The following is a 17,018-nucleotide window of genomic DNA, read 5'->3' on the forward strand; positions in this document are numbered from 1 at the left end:
GTTCAGCTCCCAAGAGTCAGTCCTGATTCTCCATCCCCTCCATCCCTCATCACTGGCCCACTGCAAAGAAGTGAGAAGGCAAGTTTAGAGCAAAACTCCCGTCTGAACACCCAGAGAAGCTGGTGCTCCAGGGCTGGGTGTCTCCTTGGCTTGCCACCAACAGTCCTACCAACACCAGGCTGGAGCCACATTCTGTGCACAGAAGGCCTTGATTTCTCAGTCACTTCTGGCCCCAGAGATACTGGTCCTGCCTCTGCCAGGTCTCTAATCTGTGGGCTTGACACTCCATTCTCCTCTGGATTCAAGGCAATGTTGCCTCAAAACAAGGACCAAGTGCTGCTACAGAACGCAGCATCCCCTGGGCGCCCCCCTCGGGGCTCCTCACAAATTGTGGACTCCCCTCCCTGCAACCTTCGACCTCAACCTCCCCAACAATCACTCCATCCCACCCACCCACCTTGCTCTCCTCCCCCATGGTCCCACTCTGCAGGCTCCCATTTCTACTCTTCTGACTCAAATTCGGACTTTGTCCTACATCCCTACTCTTATCTCCCAAGTTCCCCTTCTTTCTTTCATCAGAATTGCCTCTCTCTCTCCCCACCACGTTCTTCCTCGCCCTCCCACTGGCTATACCCATCTCCTACTCTCACTCACTCCTCTTCTCCCTCTCAGCCACAGAACTCCTCTCTCCTGAGCTCACGTTGCCAGTCTCCTTCCCACCCCGAAGACGTACCTAGCTCCACTCTCACCTCCCCAAGCCCCAGCCTACCTTCTCGTGGGGTTCACTCTAACAGCCAGACATGGCACTCGCAGCAGCACAGGAACACAGGGTCCCCTGTGGGGGAGGGGGGATGCGTGGCAAGCGAGAGGGACCCTGCAGAGTTCAGGGACCCAGGAGCCCTGGCCCAGGCCCTGGTGGTTCATCTGGGGCACCGCCGTATCGCCCACGACCTGCGGCTACTGCTTTTGCAGCGCCTGTGGCAAGGCAAAACCGGCAAGGCCCCGGTCGTGGAGTATCCTGTCTGTCTGGTGTGTCTCCGGCCCCGCAGCCCCTCTTGCCCTATCCCCAGGTACAGGACTGGACCCAGGCTACTTGCTTTCCCCCAACTACTGCCCTGTGCGCAGGGCCAGGAATCCGGACCACTGCGCATCGGCATTGGCTTTGGCCTCCGCCTGCCTCGGGGCCAGGCCAGGGCCTTGCATCTGTTGCCAGAAAGAAGGCCGGAGGAAGTAGGGCCTCGGGGAGAGGCTGCTCAGGCCCGTGGGTGTCAAGCCCAGGCACCTCAAGCCCCAGCAGCTCAGGCCCAGGCAGATCTAGGCCCAGGCACCCCCTCCCAGAACGGGAGCCTCAGGTCTGTAGGCCCTCAATCACCAAACTCCATGTGCTGTTCAGGGTCTCAGACTCAGGCACCAAAACAGGCCACTGTCTCCCTGAAGCCCAGACCTTCCTCTGCCTCAAAGAGGCCTTCCTCTCCAGAGCCCATTCCCCGAAAGTCACCACTCTAGTGCCAGAGCCACGGAGGCTCCCTGGAGCACCTCCTCCGAAACCCACCATCCCTGCCTGGCCCCAGATCTCAGGGGGCCCCCGAGACACTCTGAAGGGCTGGCTGGCTGGAGGTCAGGTATGTTCTCCAGCCCTGAACCCTGGGAGCCCCTTGTGGAGTCTGCTTTCTCCTGGCTGAAGAGGACCAAGGGCACCCGAGGCCCCACTCAACCTTCAGTGTATCCAATAAAGCCTGACCCTGCAAAACTTGTGTTTGTGTCTTGCTGAGCAGATCCTGTGGGTGGCTGTACCTTCAGGGTGACCAGAACCCAACAAGGGGTGGAGGAGAGTCAAAGGAAACAGAATGACCAAGGAGAGTGAGTGCCATATATCTGAGGAGGGCAAGGGACCCATAAGCCCTGAGCACCTGAGATGTGCAGAGGGCTCTGCCAGGCCCTTCACCCATTTAATTCGATTTGTTGGGACAGATAATGGCATCCCCAGAGATGAAGCCACTGGGCCCCTTCCTCTGGCTGCACCCTAGATTAAAAGGACTCATGCTGACAAGGCCAGGGGAGCAGCAGGACATGTCTCCTTGCAGGCAAGGGCAAGCCTAGCGTTCACTGCAGAGAAACACGGGGTCCTCACGTTGGAGATCAGAAATCCAAGGGCCCCCTCAGGAGGGTGGGGTGCGAGGCAGACCTTGGATAAATCACTTCGTCTCTTGGGTAAACGTAAAGGCTGCGCTCGACGAGTCTGCGTATCACTCCTGAAGTGTGGACAGTCCTAATCCACGGATTTCTTTATTAAAGGCTTATTAACCTCCCTTAACCTTTATTAGCACACCCCGTCCCCGCCCCCACCCACCCCACTCCTGCAGAACAAGACATTTCCTTGAAGCTGGTGCGCGCCCCCAACGCCCCGCAAAAAGATGGCGGAGTCTGCCTTCACAAGCGGGCGGAGAACGGCATCCTGGAGCTGGGGCTCCGCCTGCCCGCCGCCGGCTAGTGCTGACGCGTATTGGCGGCTCTGCGCCTGCGCGAGGAGTGCGGGCTCGGTGCGCCTGCGCCTTGCGCGTCTGCGAGACCGGGTTTGGCGGCCCGCGGCAGCGATAGGGAACCTTGTGTGTAGTTACAGTTTCAGCAGCCCGGCGGCTGTGAGAGGGGTCTGGAGTCCTCCCGGCGGCGACCGGACCAAGGTCAACAGCGACCGGAGCAGCAGTCGAAGGCCGGGCGGCATGTCCCCGGTGCCTCGGCGCAGACAGTGAAGCGCGGGGCGAGCGGGATGGGTCGGCGCCGGGGGTCAGAGCTGTACCGGGCCCCGTTCCCGTTGTACGCGCTTCAGGTCGACCCCAGCGCTGGGTTGCTCATCGCTGCCGGCGGAGGAGGCGCCGCCAAGACCGGCATAAAGAACGGCGTGGTGAGTACAGTGCCCCTGGGGCCGGGTCGCGCCACGGGCTGAGGGCGATTCTGGGAGGGCCTGGGGGCGGGCCGCACCCCTGCTTCGGACCCGGCCCCTCCCGCGTGGGAACCCCGGCATGCCGGGCGTCCCGGCGCGAATTTCAATCGAGAACTCACCGGTCAATTGAGAGGCTCCTAAGGTAAAGTGAAAACTGCACACAGCGCTACCTAGGCACGAACGCTTCAGTTCGACCTCAGGATTAGCACCAGGGGTCTTATCCTGGCTTTTTCCAGGGGGGCCACATAGACTTGTCTGCCAGACTAATGGCAGCGGCGAGTGAAATAGAAGCTAGGCTTCTTCGCTCTTCTGAGCGTCATCACATTGTCCTGCAAACTAGAGCCTTGCTTGCTGTACAGATTCGTGAGGCTCAGAAAAGAAAAAAGGTTGCAAAAAGCCTTTTAAACTAGAAAGTGTAGTTAGCAAAGGGGTAGGGCATCAGACTATAGGATGTAAGTTTGCCCTTGAGGTGCTCTCTGAACCTCATCCTGGTTCCCTCTCCCACAGCACTTTCTGCAACTGGAGCAGATTAATGGGCGCCTTAGCGCCTCCTTACTACACTCCCATGACACAGAGACACGGGCCACCATGAACTTGGCGCTGGCTGGTAACATCCTTGCTGCGGGGCAGGATGCCCACTGTCAGCTCCTGCGCTTCCAGATCCGTCAGCAGAAGAGAAAAAACAAGGCAGGGAAGGCAGGTGAGAGCCCACTCTCTAGCTTTGGGAAGAGGGTTAAATAAGTAAGATCTCTCTCATCTTGGTCTCTGACGAAGTGGGGCTGGAAGTGGGGTTATGGTAGCAGGCGAGAAGCTCGATGTTCACCACTAGAGAGGGGGCCAGTACTACTTACTTGAGAAACCTGGAACCTGGCAGGCTGTTTGTGTTGCAGGTTCCAAGGAGCAGGGGCCTCGACAAAGGAAAGGGGCTGCCCCAGCAGAGAAGTCTGGAGCTGAAACCCACCAGGAGGAGATAGAATTCAGCGTAGAGAATTTGCAGGCGGTGCAGACAGACTTCAGCACTGATCCACTGCAGAAAGTTGTATGCTTCAACCATGATAGTACCCTGCTTGCCACTGGAGGGACGGATGGCTACGTTCGTGTCTGGAAGGTGTGGTTTTGGGAGGTTAGAGGATGAGTGTCAGTAGCAGCAAGGCCAGAATTGTGAGAAACTGAACATGGGTTCTGGGGAACTTGTGAGTGAAGCCTGCACTGAGCGGCCATTAGTAGAGAAGAGGGGTGAGTATCATTGCGCTCTTGCCGGGTACCTAGGCTAACTATGGTGGTGGTTTGGCTGCAGGTACCCACCTTGGAGAAAGTTCTGGAGTTCAGAGCCCACGAAGGGGAGATTGAGGACCTGGCTTTGGGGCCTGATGGCAAGGTGAGGAGTTGAGAGGGTGGAGAAAGTAGGTGATTATGCTGCTTGCCCAGTAAGTGGATCCCCTAACCGTCCATCCTTGGAATCTTGATTCCTGACTAGTTGGTAACTGTGGGCTGGGACCTTAAGGCCTCCGTGTGGCAGAAGGATCAGCTGGTGACACAGCTGCACTGGCAAGAGAACGGACCCACCTTTTCTAACACGCCTTACCGCTACCAGGCCTGCAGGTGTGAAGACCCCAGAGGGTGGCTGAAAGAGGCACAGCCTCGATGTGGGGGAGTGGGAGGAGACTGGGGGGAAGCTGGGGAGGGTCGGAGCCCTGTCGGGTGTTACCCTAGGCCTCACCAGGGTGCAGGAGGGCACACACCTCTGAGGAGGGTTGGGCAGGCCCCAGGAGCTGAACAGCTTCTCGCCCGGCCCCCAGGTTTGGGCAGGTTCCAGACCAGCCTGCTGGGCTGCGACTCTTCACGGTGCAGATTCCCCACAAGCGTCTGCGCCAGCCCCCGCCCTGCTACCTCACAGCCTGGGATGGCTCCACGTTCTTGCCCCTTCGGACCAAGTCCTGTGGCCATGAAGTCATCTCCTGCCTTAGCGTCAGGTGTGAGACAGTGGTGGCTTGGCTGGGTATGGGGGGACCAGGGGGAGCTCAGGGAGACGTGCTGCCTGAGTCCCTGAGGACTGTTGTTGCTGCACAGACTCCAGGACAGTGAGCGTTTTATTGTTTGTTGCAGTGAATCGGGCACCTTCCTAGGCCTGGGCACGGTCACTGGCTCTGTTGCCATCTACATAGCTTTCTCTCTCCAGGTAATGGGTGGAGGTGGGCACAGCCCTGAGGGCTCTTTGGGGTGGGGATTCTAGGCCTGCTTCTGCACTGAGTGTGCCGGAAGGAGTCAGGCCCAGCCTGTAGCGGGAAAGTCTTCTGGGGGCAGAGGCCGTGTTTTCCGGAAGGAATGTTCCCAGTTGGGCCTTCCCTCACTAGTTTTCCTCCTGTCCCCAGCGCCTGTACTACGTGAAGGAGGCCCATGGCATCGTGGTGACGGATGTGGCCTTTCTACCTGAGAAGGGTCGTGGTCCAGAGCTCCTTGGGTCCCAGGAAACTGCTCTGTTTTCTGTGGCTGTTGACAGCCGTTGCCAGCTACACCTGCTGCCCTCACGACGTGAGTCACTGGGGTGGGTGCGGTGGGGGAACCACCCCAGCTTTCGCTGTAGCGAAAACTTGCCTCCTGGGGAATGGGATGCTTATCTGTAGCCACTACCCCCTTCTTGAATGGTTCTGTTCTCTGGGCTGTGATGCTCCTTTGCCTCCTGACTCCTTCCCTCCCCCCCTTGCAGGGAGTGTTCCTATATGGCTGCTGCTGCTGCTGTGTGTCGGGCTTATCGTTATGACCATCCTGCTGCTCCAGAGGGCCTTTCCAGCTTTTCTTTAGCCTCCCTGCTCCCAGGGAGCCAGGGGCCTGAACACTGCCACCTTCTAGACCAGTGTGGGCCTACCACTGCTCGCTCCATCTGGGTCCACAGCTGAGGCTGCCTCTGATGAGACTAATGGGCAACGCCTGCCCTTTCCAGTTAAAGCTTGGCTGTGGCCCTGTGCGACACTGAGTCCTGGGAACCTTGCATTCGTCATCTGTGGATCCGCCCAGGACAGTGGTGTCTGAAGGCCAGGCCACACCACCTGTCTCCTTCCCTCTGCCTACCAGAGGCTCCATAGTTGAGCTTGTCCTTTCTCCATAAATATGTGAAGATGCCCAAGAACCTGGAGGCACTGCTGTCCTTCCTGCAGAAACAGTCGTTTTCTTCTCCCCTTACCGCCTCGTGGCCAGTTGCTCTTCACTTGAGCTCCTGGCATTTGCTGGGAAAAGCACTGGCCTGGGACTTGGTATTAGAGAAGGAGGGGGCAAAAGGAAGAACCAGGCAGTCATCTTTGGGTTCAGCTGGGTAGCTCCAAGCCAGCCAGGCCAAATATGCAGTAAATTCCTGGACAGTCTACCCTAGCCTTGAGAAAAGGGAAAATGAACTTCAGCGCATTAGGCAGGAAAAGTTGATATTTAATAAACAAGCGAAGACTGAACTGAGGCTCCAGATGGTACTCTTGTCAGCTTTTGCCTCCCTCAGGAGGAGTGGGTGCCCTGAGGCTGAGCAGCTCTGCTGGGTGCTGGAAGATGGCTTTGGCATACTGATGCATGAGGCGGCTCATGTAGCAGTGCTGCCAGGGAAGCAGTCCTTCCAGGAAGCCGATGTGGCCACCCCGAGCTGTGACGAGCAGTGCAACGTGGGGAGAATGTTGGTCAGCCTGTAGGGGAAGGGCTAGGAGGCGTTGGAGAGGAGGTCAGGAGCCCTGGCCTCTGCTGAGAGCCCAGGCTCTTTCCACTTGCACTGCATGGCCCATTTCCCCCGGGGCCTGAAGCGTCCAGATCCCAGGTGCTCGCCGTGGACCGGGGAGAAGGGGTCACCAGCTGCATTGAGGCAGAGCACAGGGAGCTGGATGGCATCTGCCTTGGCTCTTGGGCTTGCTGCTCGGTCTTGATATCCGAAGACCACAGTTGTGTAGCGCTCATCAAAGTGGTGGATTGTGTGGGCCTGCAGGTGGTGGCGGGTGGGATAGGCTAGGATGAGGAAAGGGAATAAGGTGTTGGAAGAACAGTTTTGGGCCGAGAGGGGAGAGTTGAAAGACTCTACCTGTAGCACAAAGTCTACATTCACCACCTTTTCCATCACCTTTCTGTTTCTGCAAAAGAACACATAGGGTGGGACTTCCCTGGTGGCACAGTGGTTAAGAATCCGCCTGCCAATGCAGGGGACACGGGTTCGACCCCCTGGTCCAGGAAGATCCCACATGCCGTGGAGCAACTAAGCCCACGTGCCACAACTCCTGAGCCTGTGCTCTAGAGCCTGCGAGCCACAACTACTGAAGCCCACACGCTCTAGAGCCTGTGCTCCGCAATGAGAGAAGCCACTTCAACGAAGCCCGTGCACCACAACAAAGAGTAGCACCCGCTCGCCGCAACTAGAGAAAGCCTGCGCGCAGCAATGAAGACCCAACGCAGCCAAAAAGAAAAATTAAAAAAAAAAGAACACATAGGGCTTTGGCTCTACTCCTGGACCTGACCCAGAGCCAGCCTCTGTCCTATCTCATGAGTGAGAAAATCCAGATACGGAACTGACCCGAGCACTGGGAGAACCTGGCATGTCTGCCATCCTACCCTGTCTGCTTCCCTTTTCCACTTGTCAAGACCCTACCGGTTCACAGCTCGGCAGAGCCCAGCAGTGAGGTGCTGACTGAAGAGCAGTGAGTTCAGTGGGGTCTCCAGGGAGCAGGTGGTCTCAGAGGTATCCCAGCATGCAGGTAGAGTCAGTGCTGCCACCAACCCCGCAGCCCGTCCCATTCGAGCCAGGTGGTTCAGCTAATATCCTGCAGGATTGGCCCAGGGGCCATGAAAGAAGGGTTTGTATTGGTGAGTTGGAACAGGAGAACGGGAGAGAACATGGAGGAGGAAAGAGAAAAAGGAAGACTGGGCCTTTGGGTTAAGTGCAGGCAGCCTTTACCCTCCGAGAGAGATGCCCACAGCCAGCAGTGGAGCTTGGGAGTAGTGGCTCTTTATGTGGTGCACGACTGTCTCCAGATTTTCAGTGTTGCTGGCACAGAGGGCCCTGTAGGTCTGAGGCAAACCGGATCATTGGGTAGGGAAGGAGGCCCTGACCAGAAGGCAGAAAAGTGAAAGGACTCAAGAAATGGAAGACAGGTAGGTTGGGGCCCAGGGTCTCTGAAGGGAGCGGGGTGAAGGGCCACTACGAGGAAGGAGGGTACTCGCCAGCAGTTATTCCCCATGGCAGCCCCGGTTATTAAATACGATAGCCCTGTGGCACACCCAGGTACATGTTAGGCAGACCCTCCATAAGGGCTCCTCTCCCCTTTTGGTAGGTTTCAGAAAGGCCTCCGTCAAATGGTACCCTTCATATGGCACCTCCTCCCCATAGCTAGCAGGGTATGAATTGACCCTCCCCCGACCCCCAACACACACAATTATAAATTATCAGACACCACCCAATTCCGCTGGACTGTGTCCGTCCTTACCTATAGCCATCCTTCAAAGCTTGGTCAACTAGGTGCAAGATATATGTCTCCTGACTACTGCCCGTGATACCAGGAAGCAGCAATAACAATGGCTGGGTGGTAGGGTCAGGATATTGACTGCTGTTAGGATGGCTGGCCCAGTCTAGGAGGAGCTGTCCTCTATCCAGGGTTTCGAGAACTTCCCTGTGGTTTTGGAGAAAAGGGCACAGAAAGATACTACTATTAGGAACTCCATGTACTTCGAGAGATTTTATGCCCTCCTCTCCCTCCCCAAACAACTCCCACAAGTTACCAGCATCATTTGAGGGCATGCATTATGCAAAACATTAAGACTGTAACGAGGTATAATGAGACATAAAAGATTTGAGTATTACCTCATGGTTGTGCAATTAAATAGCCTTTCCATATAGCCACTCTGGTTACCCTTAGCACACTGAGGTAGATGGGTCAAAGGTTACCCCCATTTTAAAAGAGGTACACGAGTAGGATTCCCCTGTACTTGCAGCTTCATGTTCACCCCCATCTGTCCCTTCTTACCTTGAGTAAGGGGCTACAGGCGGAGACAGCAGTAAGACTCTGAAGATGGTTTGTAGCCGCCCCTCAAAACACCAGAGCGTAGGGTAGAAAGTCTCCACAGTGACTGGACAGTGTCCCTCCAGGAAGGCCAGAAACTGGGACCCAGTCACCAGTTGTGGCCTCTGTAGTCACACAACACGATGTGCCTCACTCCCCTGATTTTTGCGCCAAGCCAGTGAGGTACCTGATACCAGAGTGACCCCTTTCCAGAGGCCAGCCTGGAGGGCACTGCTTTGTCTGGGCGTGAGAAATCTAGCATACCTCAATCTGGAATGGTCAAGTCACCTCTGTTAAGATAGTCCCACTAGGACCCCAACTCCAGTCCTGGAGTGTCACCTCTCCAGAATTGCCCCTGAACCGACTGCCACACTCAACCTATCCATGCCCCAAACTCATTTTGGAGAGAGCAGGTAATATAAGTTGCCCAGCTGATCTGCAGGAAAGGTTGGGATCCTGGACAGAGGCTGAAGAAATGCAGCACCATTTAATCTGTGACTTTTGCCTTTTGAATTGTCTACACTTCTGCCAGTTGAATTATCCACACTCTCGTCTCAAAACTAGCTCCGGTCATGCTGGCTCCTTCTGATTTTAGCATTCCATTTTTGCATATTCCCATTCCCTGTTGCCTGTGCTCCCTGCTGAAGGGCTTCTTTGTACCTCACCACCTCATTTTCTTACTTAACAGCCCCTGCTGTTAGACCATGCTCTAAAGGAGGAATAGTCCCAATGGGAACAGATTTTCTGTTTCTTCATGCCAGCCAGGAGGAAGGTAACAGGGATAGGATGGTGGGCCAGATGATGTCATTGGGCACTTAGCCCTATCTTTCAACCTCTCTGCTTGGGTCTCTGGATACACATCAAGTGAATGAGAGGGCCCAGCCACATAGAAGGCTTATGAAGGGGGAGTATGCTGTACAAAGACAGAAGGCCTCAGACTCAAGAAATAGAAATTGCATTTCTGTTGCAGGCCTGAAGGGACCCAAGGACCAGATTCCTATTTCTTCTTGCAGTCAAAAGGGGCTACGTAAATTATGAACTAGAGAGGCCAGGTTGGTACTGTGACTGTTGTGACTCGTACCCTGGGCCTTAAGCCCTGGAGTAATAACACCTGTGATTCATTGTATGCTATTTGCTGGCACTAGGCTAAACCCAACCTTATTATAAGAAACTATGACAGGTTAAGTTGTTTGCCCAAAGTCACACAGCTAGCAAAAGGCAAAGTGGGATAATAATTATGATATTAGGCAAAATATTCTCTTACATAAATTGTACCAATATTTTCTTAGGTCAGCCTCCCAAGGCAATAGAAATAAAAATAAACAAATAGGACCTAATCAAGACTACATCTGCTTTTGCAGGTCAAGCTTTTTCTAATCAAGCTTTTGCACAGCAAAGGAAACCATAAAATGAAAAGTCAACCTACAGAATGGGAGAAAATATTTGCAAACAATGAGACCGACAAGGGCTTAATTTCCCAAATATACAAACAGTTCATACAACTCAACAACAACAAAAATAAACAACCCAATCGAAAAATGGGCAGAAAAAAATGGGCAGAAGACCTAAATAGACAGTTCTCCAAAGAAGAAATATAAATGGCTAATACGCACATGAAAAGATGCTCAATGACTCTAATAGCAAAATGCAAATCAAAACTACAGTGAGGTAACAACCCACACCAGTCCAAATGGCCATCACTAAAAACTCTGCAAATAACAAATGCTGGAGAGGATATGGAGAAAAGGGAACTCTCCTACACTGTTGGTGGGAATGTAAGTTGGTACAGCCATTATGAAGAACAGTATGGGGGTTCCTCAGAAAACTAAAAATAGAATTACCGTATGATCCAGCAATCCATACAAAATATATCCATACAAAATTCTAATTCAAAAAGATACGTGCACCCCTATGTTCATAGTAGCACTATTCATAATAGCCAAGACATGGAAACAACCTAAATGTCCATTGACAGATGAATGGATAAAGAAGATGTGGTACATATATACAATGGAATACTACTCAGCCGTTAAAAAAAAACCACACACACACACACATTTGCAGCAACATGGATGCAACTAGATATTACCATGCTGAGTGAAGTCAGAAAAAGACAAATACCATATGATATCACTTATATGTGGAATCTAAAATATAACACAAACAAACCTATCTACGAAACAGAAACAGACTCGGACATAGAGGACAGACTTGTGGTTGCCAAGGGGGCGGGGGTTGGGGGAGGGATGGACTGGGAGGCTGGGGTTAGCAGTTGTAAACTTTTATATACAGGATGGATAAACAACAAGGACCTACTGTATAGCACAGAGAACTATATTCAATATCCTATGATAAACCATAATGGAAAAGAATATTAAAAAAGATTGTATATAAATTGTGTAACTGAATCACTTTGCTGTACAGCAGAAATTGACACATTGTAAATCAACTATACTTCTATTAAAAAGTGTAAAAAATAACTATGATATTACCACCAATACTAGTAAGATTTGTTGAGTGCTCCTTATGTGCCAGGTATTGTGCTAAGCATTTTACATGATTATATCCTATAACCTTCACAATAGCTCTTTGAGATAGGTACTATGATCCCCCTGTGGGAACGTGTTTGAATATTGAGTAAGTTGTCAAAGGTCACAAAATGTGCCTAAGCTAGTTAGCAGTGGAGCTGGGATTGAAACTAAGGGTTTGTGCTCTTAGTCACTTTACTATAATACCTCCTAGTTGCCAAGATTTTGAGTTATCAATTTATTAAATCCTTGGTCAAACAGCTCAGTTGTGTAGAACAAGGTGCTAATAAATCACAGGTTTGATGTATGTGGGTTAGTTTCATTTTAACTCTAGTGAAGTGTTTCTTGACTTATCCCTGAGAATTAATTAGTTAAATGCCATTAGTCACTGTGGATGAATCAATTCCAATCCATTACCATGCTGGACAATCCAAACTGCATGTCCTCAGAGTGTCCAGAATGACACTTTCTCTGCATTTAAACCAGTATTTGGAAATCAAAGAAGGATTTGGGGTATAAAGTGGCAGAGGTCTCTGACTTCTCTGTGGATGGTTGTAAGCAAAGGAAAATGTTTAGTTCAGGACAGCTCTGTTCTGAAATGACTGACTTTCCAAATCAGGCATATAAGGTAAGGTTTATAGGGTATTGTGAGGTATGGATTTTTAAAATTGTTTTACTAAGGCAAATGTATTCTATAAACAATACATAGGATGTATAAAGCTCTGAAAATACAGAAAAGTTGAGGTAACATTAAATTTCCCTATAGATCATTTTAAAGGGCTTGAATCAATAGGTTTCTTGTTAGACTCAGCTACTTAGAACCGAGTTTAATGAAAATTAAAAGATTTAGATTTTTGTGGCTATGTAAATTACATAAATTTCAGTGAGAATAAAATTTCCAAGTTCATCAAAATCATCCTCTTCGGATTTTTCCATTGCACTCTACATGGAGAGCCTAGAACTTAAAACAGGGCTGAATGAGCAAGGACAGTTAGGGTTATCCATTAGTCCTGAGCTAGGCGGGGAACCTCTGCCAGTCCTTAAGAGAAGCAAGGTCCTACTAAGCTGATGGGATGATGGTGGGAGTTAGCCACCACCCCACCAACTGGTTCCTTCATTCAGAGCAGCTAATGAGCAGCTCATCTAGACTGCCTAAAAAGAAAAAGATAGTGTGCGTATCTCCCTGACAGCTCAGGATGCCTTCCACCCCGCTTTCCTGCAAGTGTTTGTCCACATCATCGGCAGCAGCACCCCTCCGATGACTGAAAGGTCCAGCTGGCATGAGGAGTACGCGGGATGCAGAGAATCCAGGCAGGCAAAGAACCGACTCTCCGTTAGGTGATAGTAGCAAAGCTGAGCCTGGCTGGAGCGCGGGGCCGGAGTGGTGGTGGGGCTGTGGCGTCAAATTTCACCTGGGCCAGGAGACCCCACCGAGCCAGCCTCCACAAAGGGCTCGAGCCCCGGCTGGAAGCTGCCCTCAGACTCGAGTTACCTACACCTGCCGGAGAGAGCTCTGGACCCGCACCCACCGGGGCCACCCATGCCCAGTAGTAGCCCAAGTAGAGGGCAGCGCCAAGTCCCAAAAGCAGAGAGAAGGATTCTGTCCAGGTGTCATCTTGGGGGCCCAGGGAGGAGCTCAGCCTCTCGCGTTGCTGAGTCTCCACTCCCAAGTTCTTGACCGGCTCTGACGCCTGAGCTTCGATTAGTGGGCCCGCAGGTGCGCGCTAGGCCCCGCCCGTTACACGCCATTGGACAGCCTGTGCGGGTTCCGCCCGCACTGCCCGGCGATTCGGGGACCCAGGCCCCGCCCACCGCCCGTGCTCCCGGCGGCGGGCGTGGCGAGGGCGGTGCTAGGACGTCGAGGGGGTGTGTGTACCGCGCCTGGGCAGTCTGCGCGGAGCTGACCCCAGTGTCTTGCGAATGGCCTCCCGGCCCGCGGGCCGGGTCTCGCGCCCCTACGGCTCCTGCCTCCGCTTCGCGGTCACCGGCCCTGCGGCCTCTTGTGAGGACTAGCGGCCTTCCCCGCAGGCGCCATCTTGAGGGGCAGCTCCAGCTCTTTCTTCCTCAAACCCTGCCCCGGAGCGGCGAGTCTGACAGCCTGGCCAGAGCCCCCCAGCCTCTCAGTCAGTCACACACAGGGCACAGCCACTGACGTGGTCACACTACTCCACTCCCGTAGTGTTCAGTCATTGACAGTGGCCCTCACACACTGGACACGATCATTCACACCGACACCCCACAGTGTCACGTAGTCAAGTTTCAGCTACTTGAGTGAGTGCCATTCCGCACAGAGTCACACACACATGGGTTAAAGCCAGTCGTCCAGTGTCACTCTACACTGCCTCATACAATCCCTGTCACAAGTACAATAGATAATTACTCATCACCCACTGTGTACCAGGCACTTGGGATGCTGTTCCTGTCTTCATTGGGATATGGAAACAAGTAAGTAATCTACTAGAGCAATGACTCAGCCTTGACTGACGAATGGAATTATCTGAGTTTCTAAAACTAGCGGTGCCCAGGCCCCACCCGCTGTTATGGTTGGTCTGGAGAGGAGCCTAAGTATTAATAACAACTTAAAATCTCTCTGGAAGACTCAAATGTGTAATCACGGTTGAACCCCTGCAACAGAGCATGGTGGTAGATAAGGGAAGTACTAGCTGCAGTGGGCGCCCCGGGGAGGGTGCCCAGACTCCATGGATCAGAGAAAGCACACCCAGATATTAAATGACAATACATTTAAGGCGAAATCAAAAAATAAGTAGTAGTTTCCAAGACAAGGTGGAGGCGGGGAGAGAGTAATTGTTCCAGGAGAGGGAAGAGCACAAGCAAAAGCCTGGATGTGAGAGACTTCTTAAAGGAACCAAAAGAAATTTGGTGTTGCTGGAGCATGTGAGATGGTCAGGAATCAGGTTGTGGGCAGCTACATAAAGGATGTTAGGCTTTATCCTAAGGGTGGAGGAAAGCCGTCAGAGTTTTAAGAAGGGGTGGGCGACATGATCAGAGTTATATTTCAGAAGCATCATTCAGGCTACTTTGAGAATGGATTGGAGGGGGATGAAAAGCAGGCTAATTAGGAGGCTGTTAACGGAAATTTGGCGTGGACCAGGGCTGCCTGGACTGGGGGAAAGCTCAGGAGAGGAGTGAAGATCTTTAAGATAGGAGGCAGAACTGATAGGACTTGGTAGTAGGTTGGAGGTGGGGATGCATGGTGGTAACACTGGGATAGAGAAGCAGGGGGCGGGGAAGTTTTGAGGAGGAAGATGATGCATTCTGATTCAGACACGTCTGCGGTGCTGGTAGGTGTTCTAATTGTGTTTTCTTAGGTTCTGAATTTGTCTCTTTGGCATCCATTAATCACAGGACCAAACTAACAGCCAAAGTTGTTCACATCTCCCCTGCAATCCAGAGGCCATACTCTGAACCACTTCCTTTATCCAACTCTCACACACCAAACCAATATTTTCCCTTTCCTAGATAAACCCAGGACCAGGGACCAGTCAACTAGCGACAGCCCCTATGCCCCAAAGCTCTCTGAAGTTATTAAAACTAGCCAACCCTAAACTGTTTAACCTGCCTCGTCTTGCTTTTCTAGTTTAATAAAAGCTGTGGCCTGTGCCTTCCCCTTGCTCCTTTCTGCCTTCTGACCTACACTGGTGCTTCCCTCTGTGGTCCTGTGTGGTGAGCTGTGCCTCTTCTTCCTGAGGGAACTGTAACATTAAACTTTTCTTTCAGTGGCATTGACCTCTCTGTGTTGTCACTCAGTCACCTTTAAAAATTAAGATCCGGCACAAATCAGTAGGCTGTTCAGTTCCTGAAGTGGTCTGGGGCTCAGAGATTGGAATTTGAGATATGGCAGTTATCAGCATTTAGATGATATATTAGCTGGCAGGGTTGCCATAACAAAGTGCTGCAAACTGGTTGTCTTGAACAACAAATTTATTGTCTCACAGTTCTGGAAACTGGAAGTCCAAGATCAAGGTGTCAGCAGGATTGGTACCGTCTGAGAGCAGTGAGGAAGAACCTGTTCCATACCTCTCTTCTAGCTTCTGGCGGTTTGCTGAAAATCTTCAGCATTCCTTGGTATGTAGAAGCTTCACTCCAATCTCTGCCCGCATCTTCACATGCTGTTTTCCTTGTGTGTGTGTGTGTGTGTGTGTGTGTGTCCAAATTCCCCTTTTTATATGAACACCAGTCATATTGGATTAGGTTCTACGCCAGTATGACCTCATCTTCACTAATTATATCTGCAACTACCCTATTTCCAAATAAAGTCACATTCTGAGGCATTGGGGATTAGGACTTCAACGTATGAATTTTTGAGGGACACAGTTCAACCCATAAGAGGTAGTGATGGAAGCTACGTGAATGGAAGAACACATGAGCAGATGGGGAATGAGGAGAGAGCCCACAGGAACTCCGACACATGAAGAAACTAAAAAGAAATGACTAAAGAGAGAGGAATGGTATTGCCGAAACCAGTGATACCATGACCCAAGGAGGTAGTGTCCAGCAGTATCCACCTGTCCACCACAGGAAGGAGGACAGGGTGACTTTGATGAGAGTCAGTTTGTTGTTGTGGATGGATGCTGATGGGAAGGAGCTGATGGGGAGGTAGAAGCTGAAGATTCCAGAGAGATAAGAAGTTGTACACTCAAAGAACTAAGTCTTTGAGCCAGTGGGTGAGGAAGTAGTCTGAAGCCTGGGTGGAGGAACTGGCTGCTCTGAGAAAACTGGTGACACTGCATTTTGACCACAAAGCTATAGCCACTCACTGCAACGCTGCTGGCAAACAACTGCCACTGTCACCCTTAAGGTGATACTTTCCCAGGCCCCCCCTCCCCCCACCATATGGAGCCACTTCTCAGTGATGTGCAGTCACAGTCACACAATGATACCTTCACCGGAAACCGACAGTCACGGGTGTCACCTGAGCATCACAACTCAGGAAGAGTTCAGCCAGATACCCTAACAGACACACCGCTCACATCCTGTACGGTCACACACCTGGACAGTCCCGCATTGGCCATACTCTCTCAAGTGCTGCCATACTGGATACACAGCCACACGAAACACCCCCGACCGTGTCACAGGTCTCTCATCCACGCAGCCACATACACCAGTCACAATCACAGGCTAACAGTAAGTCACATTCTATCTTGTCACACACATCTGGGTCCCAGCAGGGAGTGAGCCCCAGTTAAACGTGCTTCTCATTACGCACCAGCTTCACCATCTGTCTCTTTGCCTCTCTCTCTCTAGTTGTCTGTACGCACACACTCACGCACACGCTCTCCCTCGCCCGGTGCGGGCCGCAGAGGGCCGGGGTCTGCGGGCCAGGCGGGGCGGGGCGGAGACCCAGGCCACGGCGCTGGCGCTCCGGACTCTGCCCGGGCCAGGGCGGCGGCCGCAGCCGGGAGGGCTACGTGGAGCAGCCACGTGGAGCGGCCCGGGGGAGGGCCGGGCGGCGGGAGCCGAGGCGCGGCGGCCGCGGCGGCGCACAGCCTCGAGCGACGACCCAGCCGG

At 52.5% G+C, this 17,018-nt stretch overlaps 4 protein-coding genes across 5 annotated transcripts in view; 3 read left to right on the plus strand and 1 right to left on the minus strand.

Moving 5' to 3' along the window:
• Nucleotides 1-309: 309 nt before the first annotated feature.
• PRR30 (proline rich 30) lies at nucleotides 310-1,506 on the plus strand. The gene has a single exon (XM_029231629.1). The coding sequence runs from the start codon at nucleotides 310-312 to the stop codon at nucleotides 1,504-1,506; it is 1,197 nt and encodes a 398-aa protein (XP_029087462.1).
• Nucleotides 1,507-2,516: 1,010 nt separating this feature from the next.
• Nucleotides 2,517-6,395, plus strand: PREB (prolactin regulatory element binding). 2 transcript variants are annotated; one of them, XM_029232793.1, is made up of 9 exons: nucleotides 2,517-2,902; nucleotides 3,449-3,641; nucleotides 3,832-4,049; nucleotides 4,239-4,319; nucleotides 4,419-4,543; nucleotides 4,741-4,914; nucleotides 5,048-5,120; nucleotides 5,314-5,473; nucleotides 5,649-6,395. In XM_029232793.1, the coding sequence occupies exons 1-9, from the start codon at nucleotides 2,768-2,770 to the stop codon at nucleotides 5,741-5,743; spliced, it is 1,254 nt and encodes a 417-aa protein (XP_029088626.1). In that variant the 5' UTR covers nucleotides 2,517-2,767; the 3' UTR covers nucleotides 5,744-6,395. The 2 variants fall into 2 exon arrangements, with proteins under 2 accessions (XP_029088626.1, XP_029088628.1); XM_029232795.1 differs by lacking the exon at nucleotides 5,314-5,473 and having other exon boundaries at nucleotides 5,649-5,702.
• ABHD1 (abhydrolase domain containing 1) lies at nucleotides 6,354-13,238 on the minus strand. Its single transcript, XM_029231630.1, is given in 10 exon segments — nucleotides 6,354-6,620; nucleotides 6,743-6,893; nucleotides 6,993-7,041; nucleotides 7,554-7,717; nucleotides 7,847-7,972; nucleotides 8,126-8,171; nucleotides 8,389-8,571; nucleotides 8,926-9,086; nucleotides 13,019-13,185; nucleotides 13,232-13,238. Coding segments are annotated over 10 exon segments (1,266 nt in total). The 3' UTR covers nucleotides 6,354-6,408.
• Nucleotides 13,239-15,536: 2,298 nt separating this feature from the next.
• CGREF1 (cell growth regulator with EF-hand domain 1) overlaps nucleotides 15,537-17,018 on the plus strand; it is a 13,575-nt gene continuing 12,093 nt past the window's right edge. Inside the window, exon 1 of the mRNA XM_029231904.1 lies at nucleotides 15,537-15,575. The gene's annotated coding sequence lies outside the window, so the exon portion shown is untranslated. The remainder of the gene's footprint in view (nucleotides 15,576-17,018) is intronic.

The sequence above is a fragment of the Monodon monoceros genome, unplaced genomic scaffold, assembly GCF_005190385.1.
Source record: "Monodon monoceros isolate NGI ecotype Baffin Bay Population unplaced genomic scaffold, NGI_Narwhal_1 Super_Scaffold_19, whole genome shotgun sequence".
NCBI lineage: Eukaryota > Metazoa > Chordata > Mammalia > Artiodactyla > Monodontidae > Monodon > Monodon monoceros.

Excerpts from the sequence above, each read along its gene's own strand:
- PRR30 (XM_029231629.1), top strand. The coding sequence starts at position 310 with ATGTTGCCTCAAAACAAGGACCAAGTGCTGCTACAGAACGCAGCATCC.
- PREB (XM_029232793.1), top strand. The coding sequence starts at position 2,768 with ATGGGTCGGCGCCGGGGGTCAGAGCTGTACCGGGCCCCGTTCCCGTTG. Across the intron at positions 4,050-4,238 it reads GCTACGTTCGTGTCTGGAAG|GTACCCACCTTGGAGAAAGT; the intron begins GTGTGGTTTTGG and ends GTTTGGCTGCAG. Across the intron at positions 4,544-4,740 it reads TACCGCTACCAGGCCTGCAG|GTTTGGGCAGGTTCCAGACC; the intron begins GTGTGAAGACCC and ends CCCGGCCCCCAG.